General features: G+C 26.3%; 1 protein-coding gene across 1 annotated transcript; it reads left to right on the top strand.

The window, feature by feature from the left end:
• Window positions 1-792: 792 nt before the first annotated feature.
• Window positions 793-21,863, top strand: LOC129972232 (minor histocompatibility antigen H13-like). Its single transcript, XM_056086277.1, has 11 exons — window positions 793-1,018; window positions 3,141-3,239; window positions 6,576-6,658; window positions 12,261-12,346; window positions 13,581-13,666; window positions 14,119-14,244; window positions 15,524-15,581; window positions 17,802-17,922; window positions 18,857-18,959; window positions 19,487-19,572; window positions 21,724-21,863. Exons 1-11 carry the CDS (start codon window positions 848-850, stop codon window positions 21,836-21,838), a joined length of 1,134 nt encoding a protein of 377 aa, XP_055942252.1. The 5' UTR covers window positions 793-847; the 3' UTR covers window positions 21,839-21,863.
• The last annotated feature ends 3,520 nt before the right edge of the window (window positions 21,864-25,383 follow it).

Below are 25,383 nucleotides of genomic sequence, written 5' to 3'. Positions count from 1 at the left end.
ACTGCTGGCGCCATCTATTGGTAGAATATAGGACTAAATTAAACATTTTAAAGAAATGACATATATTTTTAACTCATCTTTTGCAGAAAATGGTTCACTCTAATAAATAAATTAAATAAATAGTTTTGAGAAAAAAATTTAAGAAGTAAGCTGAAACAGATAAATTAATTCAATCACACGTTAATTAAATTAGTAAATTATGTATTAATTACAATTAATAAATTTTATATTTAATATTAAGTAATAATTTTTAATTAATAATATGATTGAAAAAACAGATATTTGGAACGCATATTTAAAAATAATAATATTATTTGTTATTCAAAAAATCGTGGATTATGTATCTCTATACCAATGATCATTGGTTGATGATTTGTCATTGATCATGGGTTGAACGATCCGTTGTTTAGCAATATGAAATTGACTAACAGTGTGATAAAACAATTCATTCATTTTTAAGTAATCTAAAAATTTTCATATGTATGCAAATACTCATACATTTATTGAAAGTCCTATTATAAATTTCTGAAACAAATTCATTACTAAATTTATGGTAAATGATCATAATAATAAGAAATATTAATTGTAAGATCAAAGAAATATTAGTTATAATAAAGCGGTTTTATACATGAAAAAGTGTAGAGGAATAAATTAGAAACATTTTGTTATAATTTATTTTCAAAAAAGATTTTTTTTTTTTTTTTAAATTTTTAGAAGACAATTTTACGAAAAGAAAAATACAAATCGTAACTGTAGCATTGACAAATGCAACGTAACTGTACCTGAGATTTTCTGAATCTGGTTTCTCTTTTGACAACGACAAGTCACCAGAAGTGTTTGGGAGAATATGGCTGATTTTATTAATGAAACTGTGCAAGAAGTTGCACGGAATGCAACTGAAAAGCCAAAGGCTTCAACAGAAGGAATGCTTATAGCATATTCTAGTTTAGTAATTATGGCCTTGCTGCCAATATTTTTTGGTGCATTTCGTTCTGTTAAATTTTTAAAGAAACAAAAAGTGAGTACTTCATTTGTGATTCTTGATGTACCATATGCTAAATGTATTTCGTTATTTTTTCTCCATCTGTTCATTGCTAAGGCATATATATTTGCACATTAGTTTATTTCATAAATATCCTCCTTTTTTTATATTAAGTGAACACATTATTGATTCGTTTTTGCCTTTCGTCGAAACCCCAAAGATCCGTAATACCGATTATTTTGTAGTCATCATCATTTCTATAAGTATGCTAATATTATTCTGACATTATAAATTTTAAACGTAAAACATAATTATCGTCAGTTAGCATATAACAATTTTTATAAACCTAAATATACAACTGTGATCTGGAATCGTAAGTAAAAATTTGATCTTTTGATTTGAACTTCAATACGTTTCATATCTTAGGTTACTGCAGTTTCATAAATTATGTTATTGAATTGTATTATACTACTGTATTTATAATTTAGTATAAGGTTTGTTTTGAAATATTCGTATTATCAAACTGAAATAAACTATTTATGAGAATGAAGCATTTGCTTTATATTTGACCTAATTATGAAGATAAAAATTAAGGGAATATTAAGTGTGTGTTAAATAATAGTAATATCAATTTTTATTTGTAATTTCAAAGTATTTAAAATGGTTATATTATCACATATGTTGAAATTCTATTGGAAACTGTCATTTAATATTTAATTAAATATTTGGTCAAATGTTGGAATAAGTTGCAATATTTTTGTACATACTGTTTTCAGATTATCAGAAAATTGTTGAGTGCTGATCTCTTAGTTTTAATTACAGGCTGGAGGATTGTCAATCAATTAATATAGAAAACTGTTTAATTTCTCTATTTATGTTGGATTAACTATATTTATTTTTGGATTTATTACATTGATGAAAGGAGCATTTTGATGTAAACAATTAAAGAATATCAATGAAATAATCTTATTAATTTAAGTTGTAAAGATGTTTGCATTTTTTTAAATCTAAAATAACCAAAGAAATTATTAAAATTCTGTAGAATGACTTACATGAACTGCTCATCCATGACTGAAAAATTTTCATAATTATAAGCCATTTATAAATAATCATGCAGTTTGATAATCGACCAAAATCAGAAATGTGCGAAATTTGTCATTTGTATGAACATAAGCAAAAAATTTTTCCTATGCCTTATATCAGTTTTGAAACTATAAATATGTTAATGATCAATAAGTGTGACGTGTAACAAAAGGATGGAGGAAAAAATTTAATAGATATGGAATAAATTAAATTTCCACAAGAATATTTGTCTTCTATTGAAGATAAATGAAGAATGGGTGTGGTCAAGGTCTTCTGTAAAACTGGCTTTTCTGAATGCATGCAATTACTTTTAAGTAGAAAGATTAACATTTTTGATGGCTCAAAAAATTGCATGCTGTTTTATTAAGTATATTTCCTTGAGAGCAGAATAGGCTATCAAATAGTGAATTTGATTGCTGTTTATAAAATACTTATGCCTTGATCAAATGCTTTGAACTTAATTTTCGTGGTTTCATTTATTATAATTTTGAAAAAAAATTTCATCAGTTTGTGAGCATATTTATAATTTAGCTTTTTTTTAAAAAAAATTATTAAGAATGTTAAAACAATCATGTAGTCATTTTAATTATTTTTTATATAATATTTTTACATGTGTAGATTTTATTAAAAAGTAAATGTGATTTCAAAACAACTAGAATAAACAAGGTAAAGAAAAATTATTTTGCTTTGCAAGGTGGAGGATACCATAAACTACAATTTTTCATGTATTTGAGGGTATGTTATTTATGCTCTAATAAATTAAAGATATTTTATTAACTTTTAGCTTGTAGAAATTACATTATTAAAATATTCTCTTTTGCATCAATTCACTGCAAAACTGGTTGTAGTTTTCAATCATGTATGTGGTTTATTTTGTCTTTTTTACACCCTTGTTAAAAATAATAATGAATTGTATTGAATACTTTATTTTAGATACATTTGCAATGTCTAATATAAAAGATGTTGTAAAAGAAATTTATTATTTCGGATTATAATTTAATTTACCGTAAGTTGCAAATTTTTCTGTTTTGTTATTTACAATATGAGTATTGTATATTTTTTCTATTAATTTAAGGATTCAGGTGAAAAACCAGAAACGATGTCTAAAAAAGATGCTGCTATGTTTCCTGTTATTGCTAGCTGTGCTCTTTTAGGACTGTATATATTTTTTAAGGTATTTTTTCTTTCATTTTAATTAATTGTTTTTATTATATGAATACATCTTAAAATTATAAATGTTATAAAAATGGTGAATTCAAGGCATTATTAAAAAAAAACAAAAAAACTCTAGGACCTTATTTTGAATATCTAACATGTGCTTTCTTTAGTGTAATATATATATTATATATACACTCGCATACATGCATATTATGTATTCACATTAAAAGTTTTAGATGTATAAAATGACAGAGTTATGATAATTTCCTTCATCAATAGGAAATAATTCTTTACATCCTGGTTGCATTGCATATTATTAACTATCTGCCTAACTTAATGAAAATATTTTTAAATAAGACTTTTCCTGGACATTCTTCACTGGTTCTTTAGACATAATGACAGTGTACTTTTTTATCACTTGTTCCTCATTTAAATGATAGTGTAGTAGAAAGTTTTAATATATATAAGTTTTTAAGTAAGTATCTCTTCAGCAGTTAATTTAATAGCCTATTGGTTATTAATAAAATTAGAGATTGATTCCTTTTGAGTATTTATCGCTTTGGTTCTCACTAGGGTAGTAGCTGATATGGGATATATTAGAGAGTAGGGGATGTAAAATAGTCAAGAGGATTAGTTAGTTGTCCATGGAATACTTAACTAGTTACAAAATTAATGTAATAACGTGCATGAATTATTAAATTTACAAATCAGCGGCTGTTATGCAATAGATAACAATCAATTCTGTATATTAAGATGCCAAGTGAATTGAATATCTCAAAGAAATGATACAATATGGAAGATTCAATGTTTTGTATAATTATAGAACAAAATACAAGAGGCAGTTGATATTTCAGAATGAAAATAGATTATTTCGTAACAAATTCGTAAAACATTTTCAGTCTCGGCAAACTTTTTCTTTTGGTAATAGCCTAGTTTTGTGTTCTTATTTCACGAAGGTTAGCAACAATAAAATTAGTTACCCACCATTATATTAAAATTGCGAGATTTATTGATCATGATTGTTTTATTTAAGAATACTTCTTATTGAAACTTTATGGGTCACAATTTCTGAATCTCCTTTGAATTCTGAAATAATGTTTGCAAACCAGCTGTGCGTGTCTGTATTTTAGACAGTAAAATTCAAACACGCAATGTCTTTGGCTTCTGAAGACAGCCTACAGCTTTGCTAGTTGTGGGAACGGGGGGAATCTAGTAGCTTTGCTTGTATACTAACATAAGGAATTTTTTTTCTTTGAATAAATAGAACATGCAATGCCTTCAATATCTGTAGAATGTACCGGGCAGAATTTTTTACCTTAAAAATAATATGCTACAGCTTTGCTGGCAGCAGGGGTGTTTGTGCTCCGGGGAAACCCCGGAATTCCGGGGATTTTGAACTTTGATACCCGGAAATTCCGGGGATCGTCGTTCAAAAGGAAGTAGGAATAAATGAATTATTTATTTTGATCTGGGTAATTTTGTTTGCTTTGAAAGCAGAAAACGCAAGGTCAGTGTGTGTGGTGAAAACTTTTCTTTTCTTTCTCCAAAGGCAGTGATAATGCGTGAAAAGGGGGAAAAAACTTCTTTTTTGTTCTTTCCTTATTGCGAGTTATGACTCATTCCCCCGGTTCTCGGACATTCTCTTCTGGATTCTTTTCGGCAAGTAGGCGCGGTAGAAAAAAAAGGGAGAGACTTCGTTCGACCAGATGTGCGATCACGTGACCTGGGTTCAAAGGTCTTAATTTTGCAAAATTAATGGTTATTAATTTTGCAAAAAAAAGTAATTAATTGAACTTTTATAATTAGGTCATTCAATACTTCATAATCGTAATTTTTCATTTCTCCCCCCCTTCTCGAAACTCCAAAATGTCGGTAGTAAGTCCGTAAAAGTTTCAGGGGATTTTTTGGGGTCCCACAAACACCCCTGTGGCAGTGAAATCAGGTACTTAGTAGCTTTGCTAGCTCATTCAAGTTAAGGATTCTGAGAATAACCAGAACTGCATGTGGAAAAATGAAATCACCGGTTGCTAATAGCTTGGCTACTAGATGCTTTTCTTAAGATGACATTTGAAGGAATAAACGCACTTACTCAGTTACACTAATTCTTCATTTAAGCAGTGAACCATTTCTATATATATATATATATATATATATATATATATATATATATATATATAAACAGAACTTTTTAATGATGCAAATGTATTGTTTATGCTATATATATTTCAAAATGTAGACACTGAATTCACAAATGCAATATTCCTCTTAATATTTCTATCCCAAACATCAGACTTGGATTATTGAACAAGTACAAACTTATCGATTAATCACGGGAGAGCCATGAAAAGAACAATAAATTGCAAAGAATTCAGCAAAAATCATAAACAGACAATTTTAATTGCAATAAAATAATTTAAGAATTGAAAAAGGTTAAATATTATTTGTTCATAGTTCACTTTAAAAATAACATTGAATGTCTTATGCAATAATCATGAATACCAATATTAATATTAGCAGTAATAATACTTTTGATTATAAAATGAAATTTAAATTCTTTAATGAATGTTTATTTGAATATTTTTAATTCTCATTTCTAAAAAAAATGATGTAGTAGATATACTATTCAGAAAGTAAAAAAAAAAAAAAAAAGTAAACAAATCAGTTTTAGGCTTACTAGGAAATTATTCCACTTGCATTTTTTTATAATGTGTGCTACAAACTCGGGGGCACACTAAACTATGACTCAACCCTTTTTCATTATTATTTCTGATTGCTTTTGTTTATTTTTAAATCAAATTTTTTTTTACTGCATTTGTAAAATATTTTATTTTTTATTTTGCAATTCTGAATAAGCAGACAAATAATATACAACAATATTTTAATATCTGATATAGTTAATATGAGAATACATTCATATATATATATATAGCCATAAAGAAATGCACTCTTTAATATATTGGAAAATGGTAACTAATTGTGCATTTCCTCTCTATAAACTATTAATTTTTGATATCTCAAACACCTTATATTTAAGAGATGAAATTTAATTCATATAATGATGTTTAGTTTTGCATAATATTGAACTCATTTTTAGAATTTTTAATTCTTAATAAATTATTCATTGTGTTTTTTGAATTTTAAATATTTGGTAAATTTGATCAGCAGGGTCTTACTTTAAATCAAGTATTAAAATATTTATAGTTTTTAATATTGGTATTATTGAGCATATATTTAAATGTTTTTCTGTTAAATAAGCTATTTTGATATTGTCTTTTTTCATTTAGAAAATTATTGTAGGTTTTTTTGTTTTTAATTAAAATAATCCCATACATATAATTTTTTTCCCCCGCAGATATTCTCTAAAGAATACATTAATCTTCTCGTCACTTTGTATTTCTTTGGTTTGGGTGTCTTAGCTTTGACACACATATTAAGGTGAGTGCTTTCTTTAATTAGATAATCCACTATTTTTTAAAAAAAATTCTATAATTTAAATATTTATTTAAATTATACAATTGCTCAGGCTCAACTATTTGTCTGATTTTACCAATTTTTTTTTTTTTTTCATATGAAATCTCATGATCAATAGCTATATCTTCATTATCATTTGTCCTTCTCTTCCTAACTCTAATTTCGGGAGAAGTAAAAAAAAAAAAAAAAAAAAAAAACTGCTTTTCTCTACATTCTTTACGTAGAAAACAATAGAATTTCCCAACACAACCATCATATCTGTTTAGAATCCGAGTCAATGCTCACAAATCTGAAGTGTATCATCATTTTGTGAATAATAATGTGCATAACATCATGAAAAGTATTTAAATTTAATAACCTATTTTAAGCATCTTAAAAGTACTTAATTTTGAAGAGGGGGGGGGGAGTTTTTAAAAAAGAGCTTAGTTTTCTGAAGAAGTGCTTGGAAAACATTTTTTTTTTACTAGATGTGCAAAAAAGCATTTTTTTTTTTTTTTTTACTAGATGTGTCAAAAAAGGGGGGGAAAAAAAGGAATTTGTAAAAAGAATGTGTTACAAGAGTTTAAGGGATATTAATACATTTTAAAACAGCATTTAGTGATCTTTTTTCTCCCACTCTATATGCTTATTAATATAGGAATACAATTATTCTGTGTATTGAAATATTGAAACAGTTATAGACTGTGATAAATTTTGCTATGACTCGAAAATCATTCAAACTGTGTAATTTTTTGTGTTTTAAATAGTAAAGAATTTTAGATATTTCTAATGTATGTTTAATATTTTATGGGTTATTAATAGGAATGACATTAAAAGCAGCTCCACTGATTTGCTTGGTTTGCTAAATAGGCAAGTTCTACCCAACAGAGGTGGTCAAAGATGATGTGCTTAAATTTTTACCAAATCATTTTTTATCTACCAGTTGAAAGGGACATAAAATTATGAAAATCTTTAGAGGAATTGTTTTCTATGTAGTTTTTTATAGATGTATACATTTCAAAAGAAATAATTACCCTTGCCAGTGAAAAAGTTTCAAATCATCTATTTCTTTAATTAGGTTGATTTTAAATTTAATCTGTCTCAAACAAAGCATTAAAATATATAAGTAATAGATGTTATTAAAAATTTTAGTAACTAACCTTTACATAACATTTTGACATTTTTCATACTACTTTCGTCTCAAAGCATATTTTATAAGCATATTGGAAGCATATTTATATGTTTAAATATGAGAAAACATTTACTTAAAATATTCAAAAATAGATGATGTTTTTCATCCCATCAAAGATATCCATTGGTACACATCATAAAAAAAGTTTTAAGTTTTAATCAATTTAATATGAAATTACAAAACAAGTTTAACCACTTCTTATGTTTCATTAAAAAAATATGATAAATCAGTTCATACTGATAGTATATCTCAATGATATTATTTTGAATTAATTGGGCTTTCATTGTGCTATGCTTTTTTTTTATTATGTGGTGCAGATGCAATTTTCTTCACCTGCTTCTATATGTTTCAAAGATCATGAGGCTTTGAAGCCTATTTTAAGCCACTGTAATGTGTATAATTTTTAGCAGTTTAAAATGTATTAAAATTTCTATTGCATGCATATATTGACACTAGGGATTGCAATACCGGACCAAAATTTCAATACCGGTATTCGGTATTTTATAGATCTTAATACCGGGATACCGGTTTTAATACCGGTATTAGAAATTTTAGAAAAAGAAAGAAAACAAGGTGTTTCTTTGTTTTATTTGCCAGTTTTATAAAAGTGTAATATCACAAAAAATAATATGGAACTTATAAATTATAACAGTATATAAAGAATCACAAAAAAGTAAAGAAACAACTTATTTATTTAAATCACAAAAAAAAATTGTAAATATCACTATTCAGTCTGTGGTACTAATACAAATTTTTGAAATATGATCTTAAAAAACATAATGCATCAGTTGTACTGTCATTAAAGCTGAAAAGTAATTTTGTGTAAAAATTACCAGCTGTCGTAAACGCTCTTTCGGCATCTACGTCTACGTTCTTCAGATAGTGATTTGTGCTGTTCTTTCATGATTGCAACATGAAATTTATTGTTGCATTAGCTGTTAATAAATTAAAATCTCTCCGACATAATGCCTCTATAGTCAGTTTTATTGGAAGTAGAACTGGTATAGTTCAGGATATTAAGACGAATTCACTGTCTGAAAAAATTAATTTGCAGGTTTAAGTTGATTATTTATTTTTGGATTGGATTTCTAAATTTCAAAAACCGTTCCATCATTAGGAGTAAACTGTTCCAACGTGTCTTAGAATATATTATTGACATATATTCTGTTTTATTTTCAGTTAGTATATATATTTTTAATATGAATTTTTTTGTAGGGGAACGTTTAAATATCTTAACAATTTTTCGAACTTTATAAATTATAGGAAGCAATTCTTGATGGGTTAATATTTCATCCTCATTAGCAATATCTTCTTCCACAATTACATTGTCATTATCTTCATTGTCAATATCACTCTCACTCTTACTCTCTTCAATGTCGGAATCCGAAGTTTCTATATCCACAATATTTGGATTCTTCTATTCTTTATTTTTTTGGTATATTTGGTATTTACTCCTAATTGAAATCCATGAGCAAAGCACAATTGCTGATTTGCACCAATCAACATTCCAAATTTTTTCATAACTGTTGCTCCATGAGTCGTTATAGATACAATATCTTCTTTCAGGGATAATCCATGTTTTGCTAATTTAGATTTAATCAATTAATTAAGCCATTAATTAGCTAATTAATTTCACCATTTGGGGAGACATAAAAACAAAAACGTATACTATTTTGCTATGTTGGCGATCCCTGTGGAGACAATTTAAAATATTTCTAGTAAATACCGAAAAACCGGTATTTAAACTTGTGAATACCGGTATTACGAAATTGTAAAATGGCTCAAAATACTGGTATTCGGTATCCCGGTATACCGGTATTGCAATCCCTAATTGACTCTAATAGATCAGAGCATAATTTCTGAGATATAAGCAGATTCAAGCTCATTAATTTTTAAAATGGCAAAAAATTTAGGCATAAAAATTATTTGATAGTTTCTTCTGTTTTTCTCCTTTTCTTTCTATCTTTCTTACTCAAAATTTAAAATTATAGTGATAATCTGTCAGCACTATTTGTTATTGATACATTAAGTTTTTTGAACTATTGTGGAATTGGTGATTGATTATGCTTTATTTGTATAATTCAAATAGATGTTTGTTTTAGGAAATGCTAGAAGTCTTCTTCCATTCCAAATTAAAATTTTATCAAGGATTTGTCCAATTTACTGATAATATAACTCTTCAATGTTTGTAACGCGTGTACACACACACACACTCGCACACACACGTATGAATTCTGATCAGTACCTCATAAATAAATTTTAAATCCTTGTTCTCTCAATAAATGAAGAAGCTCGATTGAACCTCTTAAGAAATTAATTTGGATTTTGTTGTATTATCCTAAGAGTATTTCAATTAAGCTATTAAAAGTTGTTCATCACCAAAACTTTTTTAAAGATTATTTTCACAATGATTTGATTTCATTAATATCTATATACCATATTTATTTAGACTTAAAAAGAATCTGTTAAAAAATATATTAAGAATTTCTTGAAATATTTTAATAAGGAATAAAATATTAATTGATTTTTTTTTTTACTACCTCCTCTAATTTTTTATTCTGTTGTGATATAAATATGATGAAAAAATTTTGATACCCTCTTCTAAAAGAGTCTTGGTCTGGCTATGTTTTAATATCAGTACAGACACATTTAGAAATAATGTTTCCATCCAGTAGTTTATCAATTTAAGATGTGTTGAAAATAATCAGAATTTTTAATATTCTAAATGACAAGTTTTTTTGGGGGGGGAGGGGGGATTGCCATTTTCATTGTCATTTTATTTTTATTTTGTCAAACCAAAGACACATCCTTTATTTTGCTTTAGAATGTGTTGGACAAATACAGAAAAAATGTTAAAATTACTGGACGAAAAATATTAAATTTACTAAATCAAATATTAAAATTTTAAAAAATATATATTTAAAATTAAAACAATATATACTTTAAAATTTTTCTTTCAAAATCATTATTATAAAACAGGAAAATCCTATGATTAGAAAATAGTGAATTTATGTAAGCCTGCATGTACAAAAGTTTTTTTTTTTTTTTTTTTTTTTTTTAATAGCTAAATTGCTTCAAATGTACTTTGTTTTTTTCTCCAATTTCTCACTTTTTGTACCTTGGCAAAAATGCAATTCTTCAAAGTTCATAGACACGACTGAATTTATCTTATTTAAACTAAACCCTTTCAGTAATAATATTAATGGTATTAGCATTGTCATGTCGACCAATTTTGATGAATGTATCTTATCAAGACAAGATTAAATATTCTTTTAATTGTGAATGGAAATAATACTAAAACTTTCTGATTAGTTAGCTATGCTTACAAAGTGAAAAATCAATTGACAAAGAAAAGTGATTTAGGGGAAATTTGGAAGAGATTTGTATTTTGCAATATCCCTCAAATGTGAAGCAGAGAGGGGAGACCTTTGCTAATCTACAGGGGGATTGTGAACTTTCATATAAAATTAAGATGAAATCAGTCAGGTGGTTGAAATTGAGGCATTCTGTTGTTGGTTTCCTCACTTCTTTAATGAGCCTTGTAGTAAAATAATATTTTTGAGATTTTTCTTGAAAAAAAGCTTGGTGGAGGACGGATGTCATTTCTAGGTGTTATTAACTTTCATATGAAATAAAGTCAAGAAAATCAGTATTGCAGTTATAGGACTGGTTTTGCCACTTATTTTAAATAAATATGTTTATGACAAGCAAGTTGCTGATTGTCAAAAGCAACTAATAAATATAATTTTATTAATACATAATAATTGTTTTTATTTTAAAAACTATTTGAAATAAAAAGTATTATTTTTTCAATTATCTGTCTTTTCTGTTAATTTTTTTAAAAAGTGAATTGTAAATTATACTTATATTTACATGTGTACAATTAGCATTAAACAATATAAGATATGCACTAAAGTGTAATATTCATTAATTTTGGTGATGTGAGCTAAGAAAAGATTTTTTATTAAATGTACTTGTGCTCATTATAGATCTGAATTGTATTTATGATGTATTCATTTCATATGAGGTTTCCATTAAGGGTTTATCTGTAACAAATCTTATTCTGAATGACAGAATTTTATTATGTTTAAAATTTATGAAAATTTTGACTTAAGAAAGTACATAAACTATGTAAATGTGAATGCCTTGCAACATATTGAATTTTACTATTAATAAATTTTTAGAAAAAATAATCACATTCGACCTGGAAATACTTAAACATAAATGTTAAAATTTCTTTATTCTCTTTTTATCAAAAGATGCCTTAAAAAAATTCAGTTTTTTTAAAAATAATGTTAGTTTATTAAATATCATAGACATTTGAAATATTTTTGATATAAAAGCAATTTATATAAAATATTCTAAATCTTCAATCCATATTTTTTTTAAACATAGTCCCTTTGTTTCAAAGTTTGTCCCAGAAAGTTATCAGACTCAGCATCATCTTGTGTATACAAGAGGACTAGGTGATGAAAAAGAAGGCAAGTAATTTTTCTTGATTTATGTAATTTTTAGAATTATTTATATAATATGTGGAATTTTAGTTAATGCTGTTTGAAAGTTTAATGCTTTTAGATGTTAAATTTGTACTCTTTATCATTTTGTTTATTAAATATTTAAAATTTCAATAAATTTTTATTTTCTGTATTCATTCAATTTCTGTTATTTGTTTCAGGAGACATGTTTTAAAATTGTTTTTTAAATTGTTACAATGTAAAATAATTTTTTTTCTATGTTAATAATGTTGACCATGTGTACTTTCCATTTTCTTTTGTATTTGTGTGAGAGAGAAAAATTCTGGTAAAAGAACTCCAAAGGAGTATTTTAAATGATAGCTTTATTTTTCTTCTTTATGATTAAGTGAAAGGTAAATTTTTTAGCTGTTTTTAAAAGTTCATTGTCAAATCCATGCTGATAAACTCTAATTATACATGCATCATAACAAAGCGACTATCAGACAGATAATATAGAAATACATTCAGAGCTTATACAACTTTAATAGGAGATTATCCCAAATTTTAGCTGAACAGTTGTTTATTTTAGTCATGTGATTTTTAACATGATATTGTGACTTGATATTAAACAGTTAGTTGTAAAAATTGATCTTACAAAGCATGGGAAAGAAAGCATCCTAAATAATTCAGAAGTTAAAATAAAGTTGCAAGCAGGTTAACAGAAGGTAGATGATTTTGAGAATATGGATAATTTAAAGCCATTGCATATATAATTTAGTAGCAGTAGATTTGCAGATAATTTTCTCTGCATATTGATTTTAAATACTTTTACATTTGTTTCGACTTAATAGATTTATTTTATTATTTCCACATTACTGCACAGTCAGAAATCATCTACTGTATATTAAGTACTTTTCAAATCTGCTCCCCCCTTTCTCCCCATTTGCCATAATCATGTACTGAGTTCAGCTAGAAAATTAAGATGAAAATGTGTATTTTAAGTTAAACTGTGAGCTTCTCTAGATTTAATAGTCAGATCATTAATCAATTTTTTTAAATGTATTTGTTGGTAAATTAGCTTTACATAAAAGTAAAAATGTTGTGTTATATTGAATTAGTCTTGTCTTTTCTCTTTCATGTATAAAGATATATCCTTCTACTTAATTAGAAAAATATATATTTATATGAATTAATTATAGTTATTATATTTCTTTTAAATGAAAGAACTGTTCATTCTTTATGGAAATATTATTTATTTCAGAACTTCTCAACTTTTCCTTTGTTACTGGAGATATTATTGCACTAGGATTGTGTACTATTGTTGGTGGAATCTATTTGTGGAATAAGGTCAGTGAACTTTAAACTTCTTATAGGCCTTAATTGTATGTATTAAGAAGTGTAATGACATTGGTGTTCTTTTTTTAAAATAAAATTTGTTTTTTTAATGTCACTATGATAAACAATGAATATAAAGATTACTCGTTTTCATATTTCCAGGTACACATGTTAAAAGGTATCATCATGAGTGTTTTTACTGTATGATGCAATAAAATTTATCGTATTAAATTGATTACATTTCCTACTGTCAACCTTTATCCATAAAAGCATGATTAATATTAGATGTAATTATGCATACTATTTTTAAATTCGTTATTAAGATAAATTAATTCATTTTATGTACATAATTTTTTTTCAAAAGCTAGAATTTAAATGTGTTCATAAAATGCTGTTATATAATTACTGTGGATTACAGATAGGTAAATAAGCTGTTATTATAATTTATGAATTCTCTTTTGCAGCATTGGGTTGTTAATAATATATTTGGACTGGCATTTGCTTTAAATGGTGTTGAATTCCTCCATCTGAACAAAGTAATCATTGGTTGCACTCTTCTTGGAGGATTGTTTGTTTATGATATATTTTGGGTAAATAAATATTTCTTTAATATTTTATTTATATATCCTATATTTGATCTTATCACATATACACTTGAGAGGTAATTTATTTAGTTGAGAAAGATTTTAAATCTGTCCTGACCCTGGTTATAAAATTTTGGAAAAATAATGAATAAGATTAATAAGTGATGTAAACATAGATTTTACTGTAAAAATTTTTACTAACTGTAGCACAGATCCTGATTCGGGGATACCTGTCTATCTAGAGCAATTGATTTATATATATAAAAAATCTTTAAAGAAGATTGTTGAATTTCTTATAAAAAGCAAAAATAATTATAAATGTCAAAAAAAATTATTTGATAAGAAATTTACATCATTTAAAACATTGTAAATACAAAATTTTATATTTTTTGTGCAAAAATAATAACTAAACCTAAAGTATGTAAATTTAAAATAAAAATATAAATGATTCCATTTAATACAAATATTTACCAATTTAAAATTAATAGCTAATGTGTAAAAAAACAAATTTTTATTATATTGAAATTTTCGAAATTTAAAATATAAAGTAAAAAATTATAAAAATTTTAAAATTTATTTTAAAGGAAACTGCTTGAAGTAAGTAGCTGTATCTATTTGCCTCACACATAGAGGTGTTGTGTGTTTTACACATTGATCATGTTTTCTGCAAAGAGTTTCACTTGCCGTATACATAACCAAGAGGATTGCTAAGAAAGTGATACTCCTATATGAGAACATTTTAGAAATGTCCATTTTGTTAGATTCAGAAATGAATTGAAGTCATATAAAAAGTTATGATATTGAGGGTAAGAGGATCAATCGATTTTGTTGGAATTTTAATATTTTAAAAACTTAAGACAATTTCCATGATAATTTTTTTTAATTAGGTCATTTTAAATATAAAATTAACCCCATATAGATAGTCATATTACAACATTCTGTCATCTCTAAAATCAAAACAAACTTCTTAAATCTCTCTCCTAAAACTTCTCTAAAATCAAAACATGCTACTTTTTAAGTAATTTTTTGTTTCACACTACAAAATTGCTGTTAAAATTTTAAATAGATTTTTTTTGTACTAACATTCTAAGAAGTTTAATAGAAACTAGAATATTTTATCCAGACTACTTTAAATGTTTTTTATTATTATGTAATCAGGTAATTTTTAAAAATTACTTTATATTTTTTAAGCAATTAAATTTTGACTCCTAAAGAGTATTCCATGACTATGGCATTTCTATATTTCAAACATTTTAAGAATAAATTCATGATATTCTGCCCACAGGTTTTTGCTACTGATGTTATGGTTACTGTTGCAAAATCTTTTGAAGCACCTATTAAATGTAAGTATAATTTCATTTTATTCAGCAGAGCTTGGGTAAATATAATGAATCTTTATTTGAAACTGAATTATATTTTAAAATTTATCCAATAAATGAATATCAGTACTCTTAATCTTCAATTGTTTGCTTGTTTTGTTTATTTAAAATAATTATCTGAACTTCATGGAAACTTCTTGTATTGAGAGACTATTAGTTAGCAAATAAATCTTAAAAAGGAATGAATTATTTAAATTTAAGAAACTACATTATATTTTAAATATGCATATGCAATATATTTTCTTTAAATCTAAATTTGTCTTAAGTTTCAGTTCTGCAATTTGATTTACTTTTCTTATTTTTAAACAATGAAGCTTGCTTCCAAATTTTGCAGATCTTTCCCCTTTAATAAAAGGTGCCGTTGTTGGAAGGCTTTTAAACTACCTCTATTCCATTTTGTAATAATGCAAATTCGTTATAAAGCCAACATATTTTAGCATTAAATATAACATATATTAAATATTATGTGAATTATTTTTTGATCTTGCACACATAAATTTCAAAATAACTTTTATCTGTCTTCTGCATACTCAGTGTGGTGATTTATTTTGATGGGTATACTAGTTTGAAGACATAAGCAGTCCAAGAATTAAATTTTAATGTGTGTTTATTATTTCTGAAGAAAAATTTAAAATGTCTATGAACGTGAACCCTTGATAGTTCATACAATATTTAAGTTTTACATATAAGAAAACTGATATAACTAGGGTTTTTTGAAAAATTTAAAATGACTATCTCTATACCTTGCATTGAAATGAAAATAACTTAACTTAAGCTTCACATTTTGTTCAGACCAGCAGTAAGATTGGATTTATTCTTAAATCTGAAGAAATTAATTTCAGTTACAAATGTTGAATTTCTTCACAGTGATTGTTTTTGAAGTTCAAAAATATATACAGCTTATGGCTTCAGAACTGACCAAAATAAATAGAATTATGTGCTTTGTGCTTTCTTTTAAAGAAAGTATATTTGTTGCTTGAAATTCAGGGGGAAAAATCAAAATATTAGTAGAATCAATATTTTTAGTCATCATCAAATTCTAGTCTACTTTTTCTTAAATTGTTTTAAAATTAAATCTGTTTTCTTGAATTGGCTCATCTTGGTATAATTACAGTAACAGGGCAAGATTTTGATTTATCTCCACAAAATAAATCTTATCTTGGTAATTTTACATTGATTATTTTTGTAAAAGTTGTCTTCTAGTATAGTAAATATAAGAATCAAGTGCAGTGCAGTAAAATAATATGAAATAAAATTTATTATAAGAATTATATGAATTAATTAAAATGTTTTTTAAACATGCTTTAGTGTGTGTGTGGAAAATGTTTAAGTCAGGCTTAAAACTTTAATGAAAACATAATTTTTGAAGCAGAATCATGGCTGAAGACAGGGAAGACGCTTTGAATTTTTAACTTTGTTTTATTTGCATCCTGGGAGGCATGATTTATGTATAAGCATAAGCGACAAGTACATCAACACAGAGTGAAATGAAGAAAAGCTTTAAGAGGGGAGAAATATTTCCCCAGTGCTTAAATACTGTGAGATTCCGATAGGGATTTCTTATGTGTGTCGAATTTAGGTAAGGGAATTATAGGGATCTTATAAAAGAATTTGTTTATGTCAACCATTTTTTATCCCTTCACTCAGAGAGTAGAAACTGCTGACAAAAGCATTTTTGCAGAGCTTTCTGTTGCATTAATTAAACAGAAAAAGTGGAATGGGATCAGGAAATACGACAATATTTTAGAATGAAGTTAATATGTGCTGAATTGAGCTAAAAAATTAGAAAATTAATTATGTTTAAATTAGATTTATATATATATATATATATATATATATATATATATATATAATTTAAGCAAATAAGTTAGTAAAAAAATTATTTAAAAATTATAAATACAAAAAAACTTACTTTTAATGTGTTATTCTAAGTATTAGTGTAATTTTTAGGGCCAAATGAATTGGCAGAGCTTATTAGTATTAAAAATATTTTAATTATATAGTCTTCATTTAAAATTTTGATGCATCTCTTTTAAATATTTATATATTAACATGAATATTTGGCTCATTATTTAAAATGATTTGTCCTTTCCTTCAACATGTTATGTTATATTAACCATTTTTTTTATTAGAAATAATACACTTTAAATTCTGTCCTAATGTTTTATTACCAATCTGTTTTAGTGGTCTTTCCTCAAGACATTCTTGAAAATTGGTTGAGTAGCAGTAATTTTGCGATGTTGGGTCTTGGAGATGTAGTCATTCCTGGAATTTTTATTGCACTTCTTTTAAGATTTGATGAAAGGTAAGTGGCTTATAAATGTTGACAGCTTTTGAAATTGTTTAGATAGTTAGTAAATCTCTTATATGGGGATGGGTGATATTAATGATATGTATTTCTTTGCAGTGAGTGTAAAAGAATATTCTGTAATCCATGATTTTGATTGCAGGATATGATTTTTAAAAGTCATAGGGGTTTTAATAGTTATTCTAAAAGAGCTGGATATAATTGCTTTTTCTCTCTTTAAAAATGCTGTGTGATTAGTAGTTTTAACACCAAATTTTCTACCAGTGTCTTGAAAATGCATTGTCAACTTCATCAATGTTCATGTAAATATCAAACTGTAAGATTCATTTTACAATCTTAGCCTTTGTGAATTTAAATTTGTATATGTTAAACGTTGCATTTGAGCTGAATGGAATCTGAATCATATCTTATCCAATTGTAAATAATATATTCATATCTTATTCATTGTAAATAATTCTATCTTGTGCTGTATTTATTCTTCTTTATAATTGGATGGGAACAATTTTATATGTTATTAGTCTGGGTGATCTGTATTAACTCTTTGAATACAAACCCTGCTGTGCAAATTCTATACTAATGCACCATGTGGCAGCCGATTTCTTTTTCAAACGAGGAATTCTGAATGTAAAACAAGGGTACCCATGGTGAGAATTTGCTTTAAATCCTGCATCCTTTCGTTGAAGCAAAAGTTGGCCCCCAATTAACCATTTGTGTACAGCTTTCATGGATGGGAAAATAATGAAAATGTTAAACATCATATCATGAAGCTGCATTTATACTATCCATTTATGGTGTTTGAAATTATGCATTTCATTTTCACTGGAGGCAATTTTTAAAACATGACAATAGTTTTAATAAACCAAAATATAATTGAATTTTTATATGTTTGTAATTTTGTTTTTGTAATAATACATATATTTATATTTTTTAGTTTGAAACGAGGTCAGAAATTATATTTCTATTCAAGTTTCTGTGCTTATTTCTTCGGTTTGGTGTTTACTATTTTCATCATGTCATACTTCAAACACGCACAGGTATTGTATTTTATATCTATATATTTTTACTGTAAATTGTATATGAATTTCCAACATTTATAACTTATAATTCTATGTGCTGCTGAAACTTTTTGAAAATCATCCCACCCTTTTCAAAAAAAAAAAAAAGTTTTCTAAGCTTTTTATGATATTGTCCCAGTATATTCTTGTAAAATATTCATGTTAGAATGCCGTTTGTACATTATCAATGAAATAGTCTGAATGCTAGAAACAAAATGTTAACTGAACAGAAATTAAAAATTTTGAGTATAAACATTGGTAGTATGGCTGTATGTATTAGCAACATTTTGTATTTGAGCCAGCTGCCATAAATTTTATATTCCTTGCATATCCTTGTATTCCATCTGTATATAAATAAATGTGCTATAGCAAATAAGTTCTAGAAATATTGAATATTTTCATTCATCAGATTGTGTATTTATTTTCTAACATGGATTTGAGGATATGGATTTGTCATCCATATCAAAGCCATATGATATAGCTAAATTTAAATATTTCCTTTGTAGCCTGCACTGTTATACTTAGTACCCGCCTGCATTGGTGTTCCTGGTTTGGTGGCAGTTATGAAAGGTGATGTTAAGGCATTGCTTGCGTAAGTATGGCGAAAAAAAGTCTTGTGTTTTAAAAATTTTTAGAGGAAGAAATCTGTATTTTCCCTCTTTACAATCTCAATAGATTAACGTTAAAAAAATACACCATTATAATTCTCTCTCTCTTTTTTTTTTTTTTTTTTTTTTTTTTATGGCTGTCATATATTATTATCTGCAGTAAGATTTTATAAATGTTCTATTGATCTGAATATAAAATTGCTTCTTAAAACTGTCTGTCAGTTAAAAAATCAGTTCAGTTAAAAGTGTTTCACATTCAAACCATGTTTCATTAGTAGACTTTTTCCCTTATTCAGTTTTATTTACGGTTTCTTAGTATGTATGTCGTAATGTAGAATTCAACTGTATGTTACAAACAAACAAACTATTAATTATTGAGAGCCTCTCTAAAGAAATTTATCCAGTTCAGACTTATTATATACTAGATATTGATTTTATTTAATTTCAGTTAAATCATTTAAGTAAAATTTCATGTCCATGATTCCATTAGATTGTCAGACATTAATGTTATGCTAATAGTCTTGCATGTGTTCTGTTCAATGTACATGTGAACTTTTCTAATGGAAACCAATTCCATGAGATAAAGTACTATTATGTCTGGTTCATCTTTAAATTTAATGGTATTCTAACTTTACTTTTTTTATTTTATTTTTTGTAGATATTAAACAGAATCCTTTCTTTAGTTTTGAACAGTGGAAGAAAATCATTCAATCAAATATTTGATGAAACAGTGGAAATGATTTATGAAAATATTGTTATGATATATATTAAAAATATATTTGAAACTTCGTAAAAAAGTTATTTTTATGCAGAAATATGTTTAAGTCATTGAGAGAAAATTTCAAATTTCAGCTTATTTAATTAAAATTTCTACAAAAAATAAAATAAAAAATGAAGTGGACATTCTTATTTTCCAGAATATATAGAGGCTAAATTTGGTAGCTTATGTCAAACAATCAAGCCTGTATAGCACCAACACACATTCATCTTTATTATAAGTAGAGATTAATTACTTTCTTACACAACAAGGTACAAATGTTTTTATATAAATATCTCTAGAGTATGTTAGGATGTCAAGCAGTCATTCTAATAGATTATAGAAGAAACCATCTTGGTTAATAATAAGTTTTTAATAATTAATCATTTTGAAATTGTTCAAGCAAACAATTTTTTAAGTATATATAATAGATTTGATGCAATTTTTAATGTTTGCAAAGAATGATTATAGATGTATTCTTCCATATCTGTCTCAGAAAATCTGCTGTTTAATTATTTGAACAGACTTGATCCAGGTTAAGCCACTGTATTCTATTCTAGATCAAAACGAAATGCTTCTCTTGTAATATTCTCTTCTTTCCTATTCTCTTTATCTGAGAAACAGTAATCTAAAACAAATTTAGAAAGAGAATTTATTTTGTTGATAAATAATGCTGTGGATTTTTTTTGTCCAATACATACAAATATTTTCTCTATCTGAATATTTCAGAAATTTAACAACTTTAAATAAAGCTTTAATTACTTATTCATAATCTTTGATATCAGAATGTTAATTTGAAACATTCACATTTTGAACTGAATCTAAATCAAAGGAACAAGCAAATATCTGCCGATACGAGAGTGTAATTGTTCTATGTCTAATTTATCTAGTATTGATACTGAAAATGATTTTCTCTTTATTTCACCTAATACTTTCATTATTATCTTTAAAATATTCAGAATGAGTAGGAGACTGGAAACTTCTAATAACAATTAATTAAAATTAAGCTATATTATATATTTGGTATTTTGTATTCAAAGCATGAATTACATATTTTTTCATATGTATTTAATATTTTACAGTAACTGTATACCACTTTCAAAATTTTCTTCTTAATATAAAAATAGTCAATGGGAACTTCTTTCTAGGAGAAGTTTTATTGGGAAGATATGGAATATTTGTATTGTTTGTAAAGAGGAAACGTTGATGCTTATTGTTTTACCATGGTGTAATAACTCTTTTGTTAAGTACTTCAATCTGTGAATTTTCTAAATGACATTAGTAATTTTTTTCAAAGTGAAAAAAAAAAGTTAATTTAATATGCATATTATATTGCAGTGTATTATTCTTTGTGACTAATAATATCTACATTTTTCAGTTATGCTGATCATCCAGATGATGAGGAAGAGGAAACATCAAAAGAAAGTACTCCTGAAAAATCTTCAGAAGAATCTCGGAACTCTGTAGTGCAAGAAGCTAAGAAACATAAATAAATTCCATTATTTTTTAGGAATAGAAGTCTTATTTCTTTGACCATTCTGTACAAATGGATTGGATGATTCTGTGGGGAACAAGCATTTCTCTGTACAAATGGTGATTATAAAAGTGAATTCTCATTGCTTGTATAGAAAAAAGAAATAACAAATCACATCATTTTTAGACCATTTTGATCTATAAGCAATTCTGTTTTTTCAAAAATGAATCATTTTTGAATGCATTAAATGTTACACATTATAAAAAATATATTTTTTAGAAAATTACCTGTATATTTATATACATAATTCTTTTTTATATCTGTTATTCCAGTAGTGAGATCTCTCTGTACTTATCACTAAAGTCATGCTCTAACATTTTCTATTTACAAAAATTCTTCAGGTTCCAAAATGAAATCTTTTATATAAAGTTTTCATAAAAAGTATTAAATTTCATTGATGTACAAATGTTTGTTAATACTTGTTTAATTTGTTGACCATTCTATCACCTATTTCCTATATTCTGTATTTTTTGCAGGGTTTTTATTATAAAACTATAAATTCCATGTTATAGGTGCTGTTATTACTTATATACATGGTTTTAAAAAAAATTATCCATTTAAATACAACTTCCTCTTGCATTTTTATCAGCTTCAATTTTTGACTTATAATTTCTTTTATTGTACTTATAAAAGTCAAGCATTTTAATTTTGTTTTTGAAATGAAAATTGTAACTTCACTTTTTGTTCTAATATATCTAAACTCTTAATCTTGATTTTCTTCAATCTTGTTTGTCAAATGAATTCACCTTTGTTTTACAATTATCACATTAAAACGCGTGTTTAAATCAAAAAGAATGTGAATGTATTTGATATTAAATTTCTTATAATTTAAAATTAATACATTTATTAAAACTACTTATTACATGTGTAGTATATCAAAGAGTCATTTATTTTCTTTCAAATATGCTTACCATAATTCTGTGGCTATCATTTGCCTAGAACACATCTTGGTTGTGTTTTGCATTTACTATATCATTTTCCATTATAAAATATTTTCAAAAATAATTGGATAATGTGACATTTAAATTTGCAGAGGCTATCATAATGTAACAGATGAATTTTTTGATGACATTTTAATTTTTAACTGAATTTCTGGCACATTTTCATTACTTATGTGTAATTATAAATTAATATGTATAAATTCTTTACATATTTATTTTCCTATGTAAAAATTAAAGAACTCTGAAGCATTGGTTCTTGAAATAAATTTTCTTTTATTGAGATTAATCTTATTTTAGTTTTTATTAATTATTTTTTTCTCCTTTAAATGTCTGCAATAATAAAATGAAATATTTTTCATTAGAAAGCTTTTCATGAAATTCCTTTTGTTTCCAAAAACATTCTTAAAACTGTTATTTGTACCTCTTTTGGTCTCTTGGAAATCACTCGGCTACAGTTTGGTTAATGCAATGCAGATAGCACTTTTTAAAGATTTATTAACAAAGGAACTTGAAATTTTAATGGTATTTATGCATTTATGGATGATATACTTATTGCATCTCATGGGTTAAAGAACATACTCCTCATCTCAACTTTTTAAAAAATGTGATTATTATGATTTAACAATTAAAATCTGTAAATTTAGATTCAGAATGTATAGTTTAAAATGACTTAGATTCCAAGTAACTGATGGAATTGTTTTTCACTTCCTGATCAAGAAGAGATTATTGAAAACTTTCTTAGACCAAATAATAATACATTTACTCAACTGTGGAGATTTTGGAGAATGTATAATTTTTTTAATCATCGATTCATTCTTAAAGCAGCCCATGTTTTAGTAATCCTAATAAAATTTTTAGAAGATAACACAAAGAAATCTGCTTGAATGAACTGAAATAGCTGAAAAATCATTTACTTTTGCTAAATAGTAGCTAATGATATCCTTCTTAAGCATCCAATTCATGGTATCCATTGTAAATATTTAGGTAAATTTCGCCATTGGCAGCTCTTTCATGCAACTTTCTAGAGAAAACTGAGAACTCTTATACCTTCCTATTCTGATCCTCATTTCATTTTAAGTCACAAAGACAAAAATTTTATAATTGATCTAAATGGCAAAAGCAATACTGTTTCATTGATCGCTTACAGTCAGCTTACGAATTTTCTGAAGATTTTGATTCATTAAATAGTGGCTCAAATTTCGAATCAATAAACCACAAATTGAAGAAAAAAACTTCTGCGACAAATAGTAGAATCATGCGTTATGGCAGACTCATTCATTTAACTAAAAAACTAACCTTGTATTTCAAATTAATAATTTTTTTATATCTATAACCCATATTGGTATTGTATATGCATTTATATGTATTACTGCATTTCATGTATTTTGTAGTCCCTCATCATTAACTGTAGTGTCGTTTTTTGTGTGTGTGTGTTATATAATACAAAAAAAAGAGAGAGATCCCCTTAATTAATCCGAACCATATTGGCTGCAAGAACAGTTTGCATTGAATTGGATGGTAAAAATGTCTTCTGCCATCACAGAACATATAAAAGAATAATTCCAGAACGATTCGATTTGTTGAGAGAGTACATTCTGTTTTTCTCCTCATATTATATCCAACGGGAATACTTTTGGGAACTTAATTTTCAGAGAATTAGCCAAAGCTGCAGGCTTGTGACTGATGAGGATATCTGTGTACTGTTAGAAAACATTTTAAAAAATGTCTGATACTGATTCAGTTCTATAGTTCATCCTCAAGAAAAAACTATCTACCCCAAGGAAATCGATGACAATATTTTTAAATACCCAGAATCAGAAAACAGTTTTCAAATGAGAAAAAAATGCTTAGAAATTTAACGACTGGAAAATGCAATTTAACTACTTTCTGCGACTATTGAAGGTAGGTAAGCATGGACTATTAGCACGAAATGCCCAACAACATTGTTATGATATCCTCACAATATTGTCCAGTATTCAGAATATCGAAGAACATTGTGAAGATATCGAAAACTGTCTTGTGATAATAGGGTGGATACACGGATGAAAGTGATGACGAACAAATCCTTAAAATTAACGAAGAAATATGCTAATTTCGAGCGCCATAAAAGAGCTTGAAACCTTCGGACATAAATAAATATCTTTCCCAATAAAAATATCACAAAAACAACGGGGGAAAATCCAAGAAATCTCTGAGGAAATCAGCTAAAAAACAACAACAATGCTTTGAAGAAGACTTTCAAATCAATGCAGAAAATTGATTTAATCAACTTACTGAAAATAACCCTGGCAATGTATCTAATACGAAAACTCCCGTATATATTAGAATGAAACTAAGCTCTAATTACAACGTAATTCTCCAAGAAATATCGAGAAAATTTCCCGAAACGGTAAACGAATTTCTTTTTGAACTTGCCAACATCAACCCAACTCGAATCCAGAAAAAGAAAAAAGTCGGCAGGCAATCAGTCTTTTTAAAACATCATTGTTTTAAAAAGACTGACTGCTGATTCGAAAATAGAACTACATAAATATCTATAACCTGAATTACTTAATGTACTTCA

The sequence above is a fragment of the Argiope bruennichi genome, chromosome 6, assembly GCF_947563725.1.
Source record: "Argiope bruennichi chromosome 6, qqArgBrue1.1, whole genome shotgun sequence".
NCBI classification, from domain to species: Eukaryota; Metazoa; Arthropoda; class Arachnida; order Araneae; family Araneidae; genus Argiope; species Argiope bruennichi.
This window is presented reverse-complemented; position numbering and strand designations above follow the sequence as displayed.

What these genes read in the sequence shown, in the direction of transcription:
- LOC129972232 (XM_056086277.1), top strand. Translation starts at nt 848, where the DNA reads ATGGCTGATTTTATTAATGAAACTGTGCAAGAAGTTGCACGGAATGCA. An exon ending in GACTGTATATATTTTTTAAG is followed by an intron (nt 3,240 to 6,575) that starts GTATTTTTTCTT and finishes TTTCCCCCGCAG; the next exon opens with ATATTCTCTAAAGAATACAT. An exon ending in ACTAGGTGATGAAAAAGAAG is followed by an intron (nt 12,347 to 13,580) that starts GCAAGTAATTTT and finishes TATTTATTTCAG; the next exon opens with AACTTCTCAACTTTTCCTTT.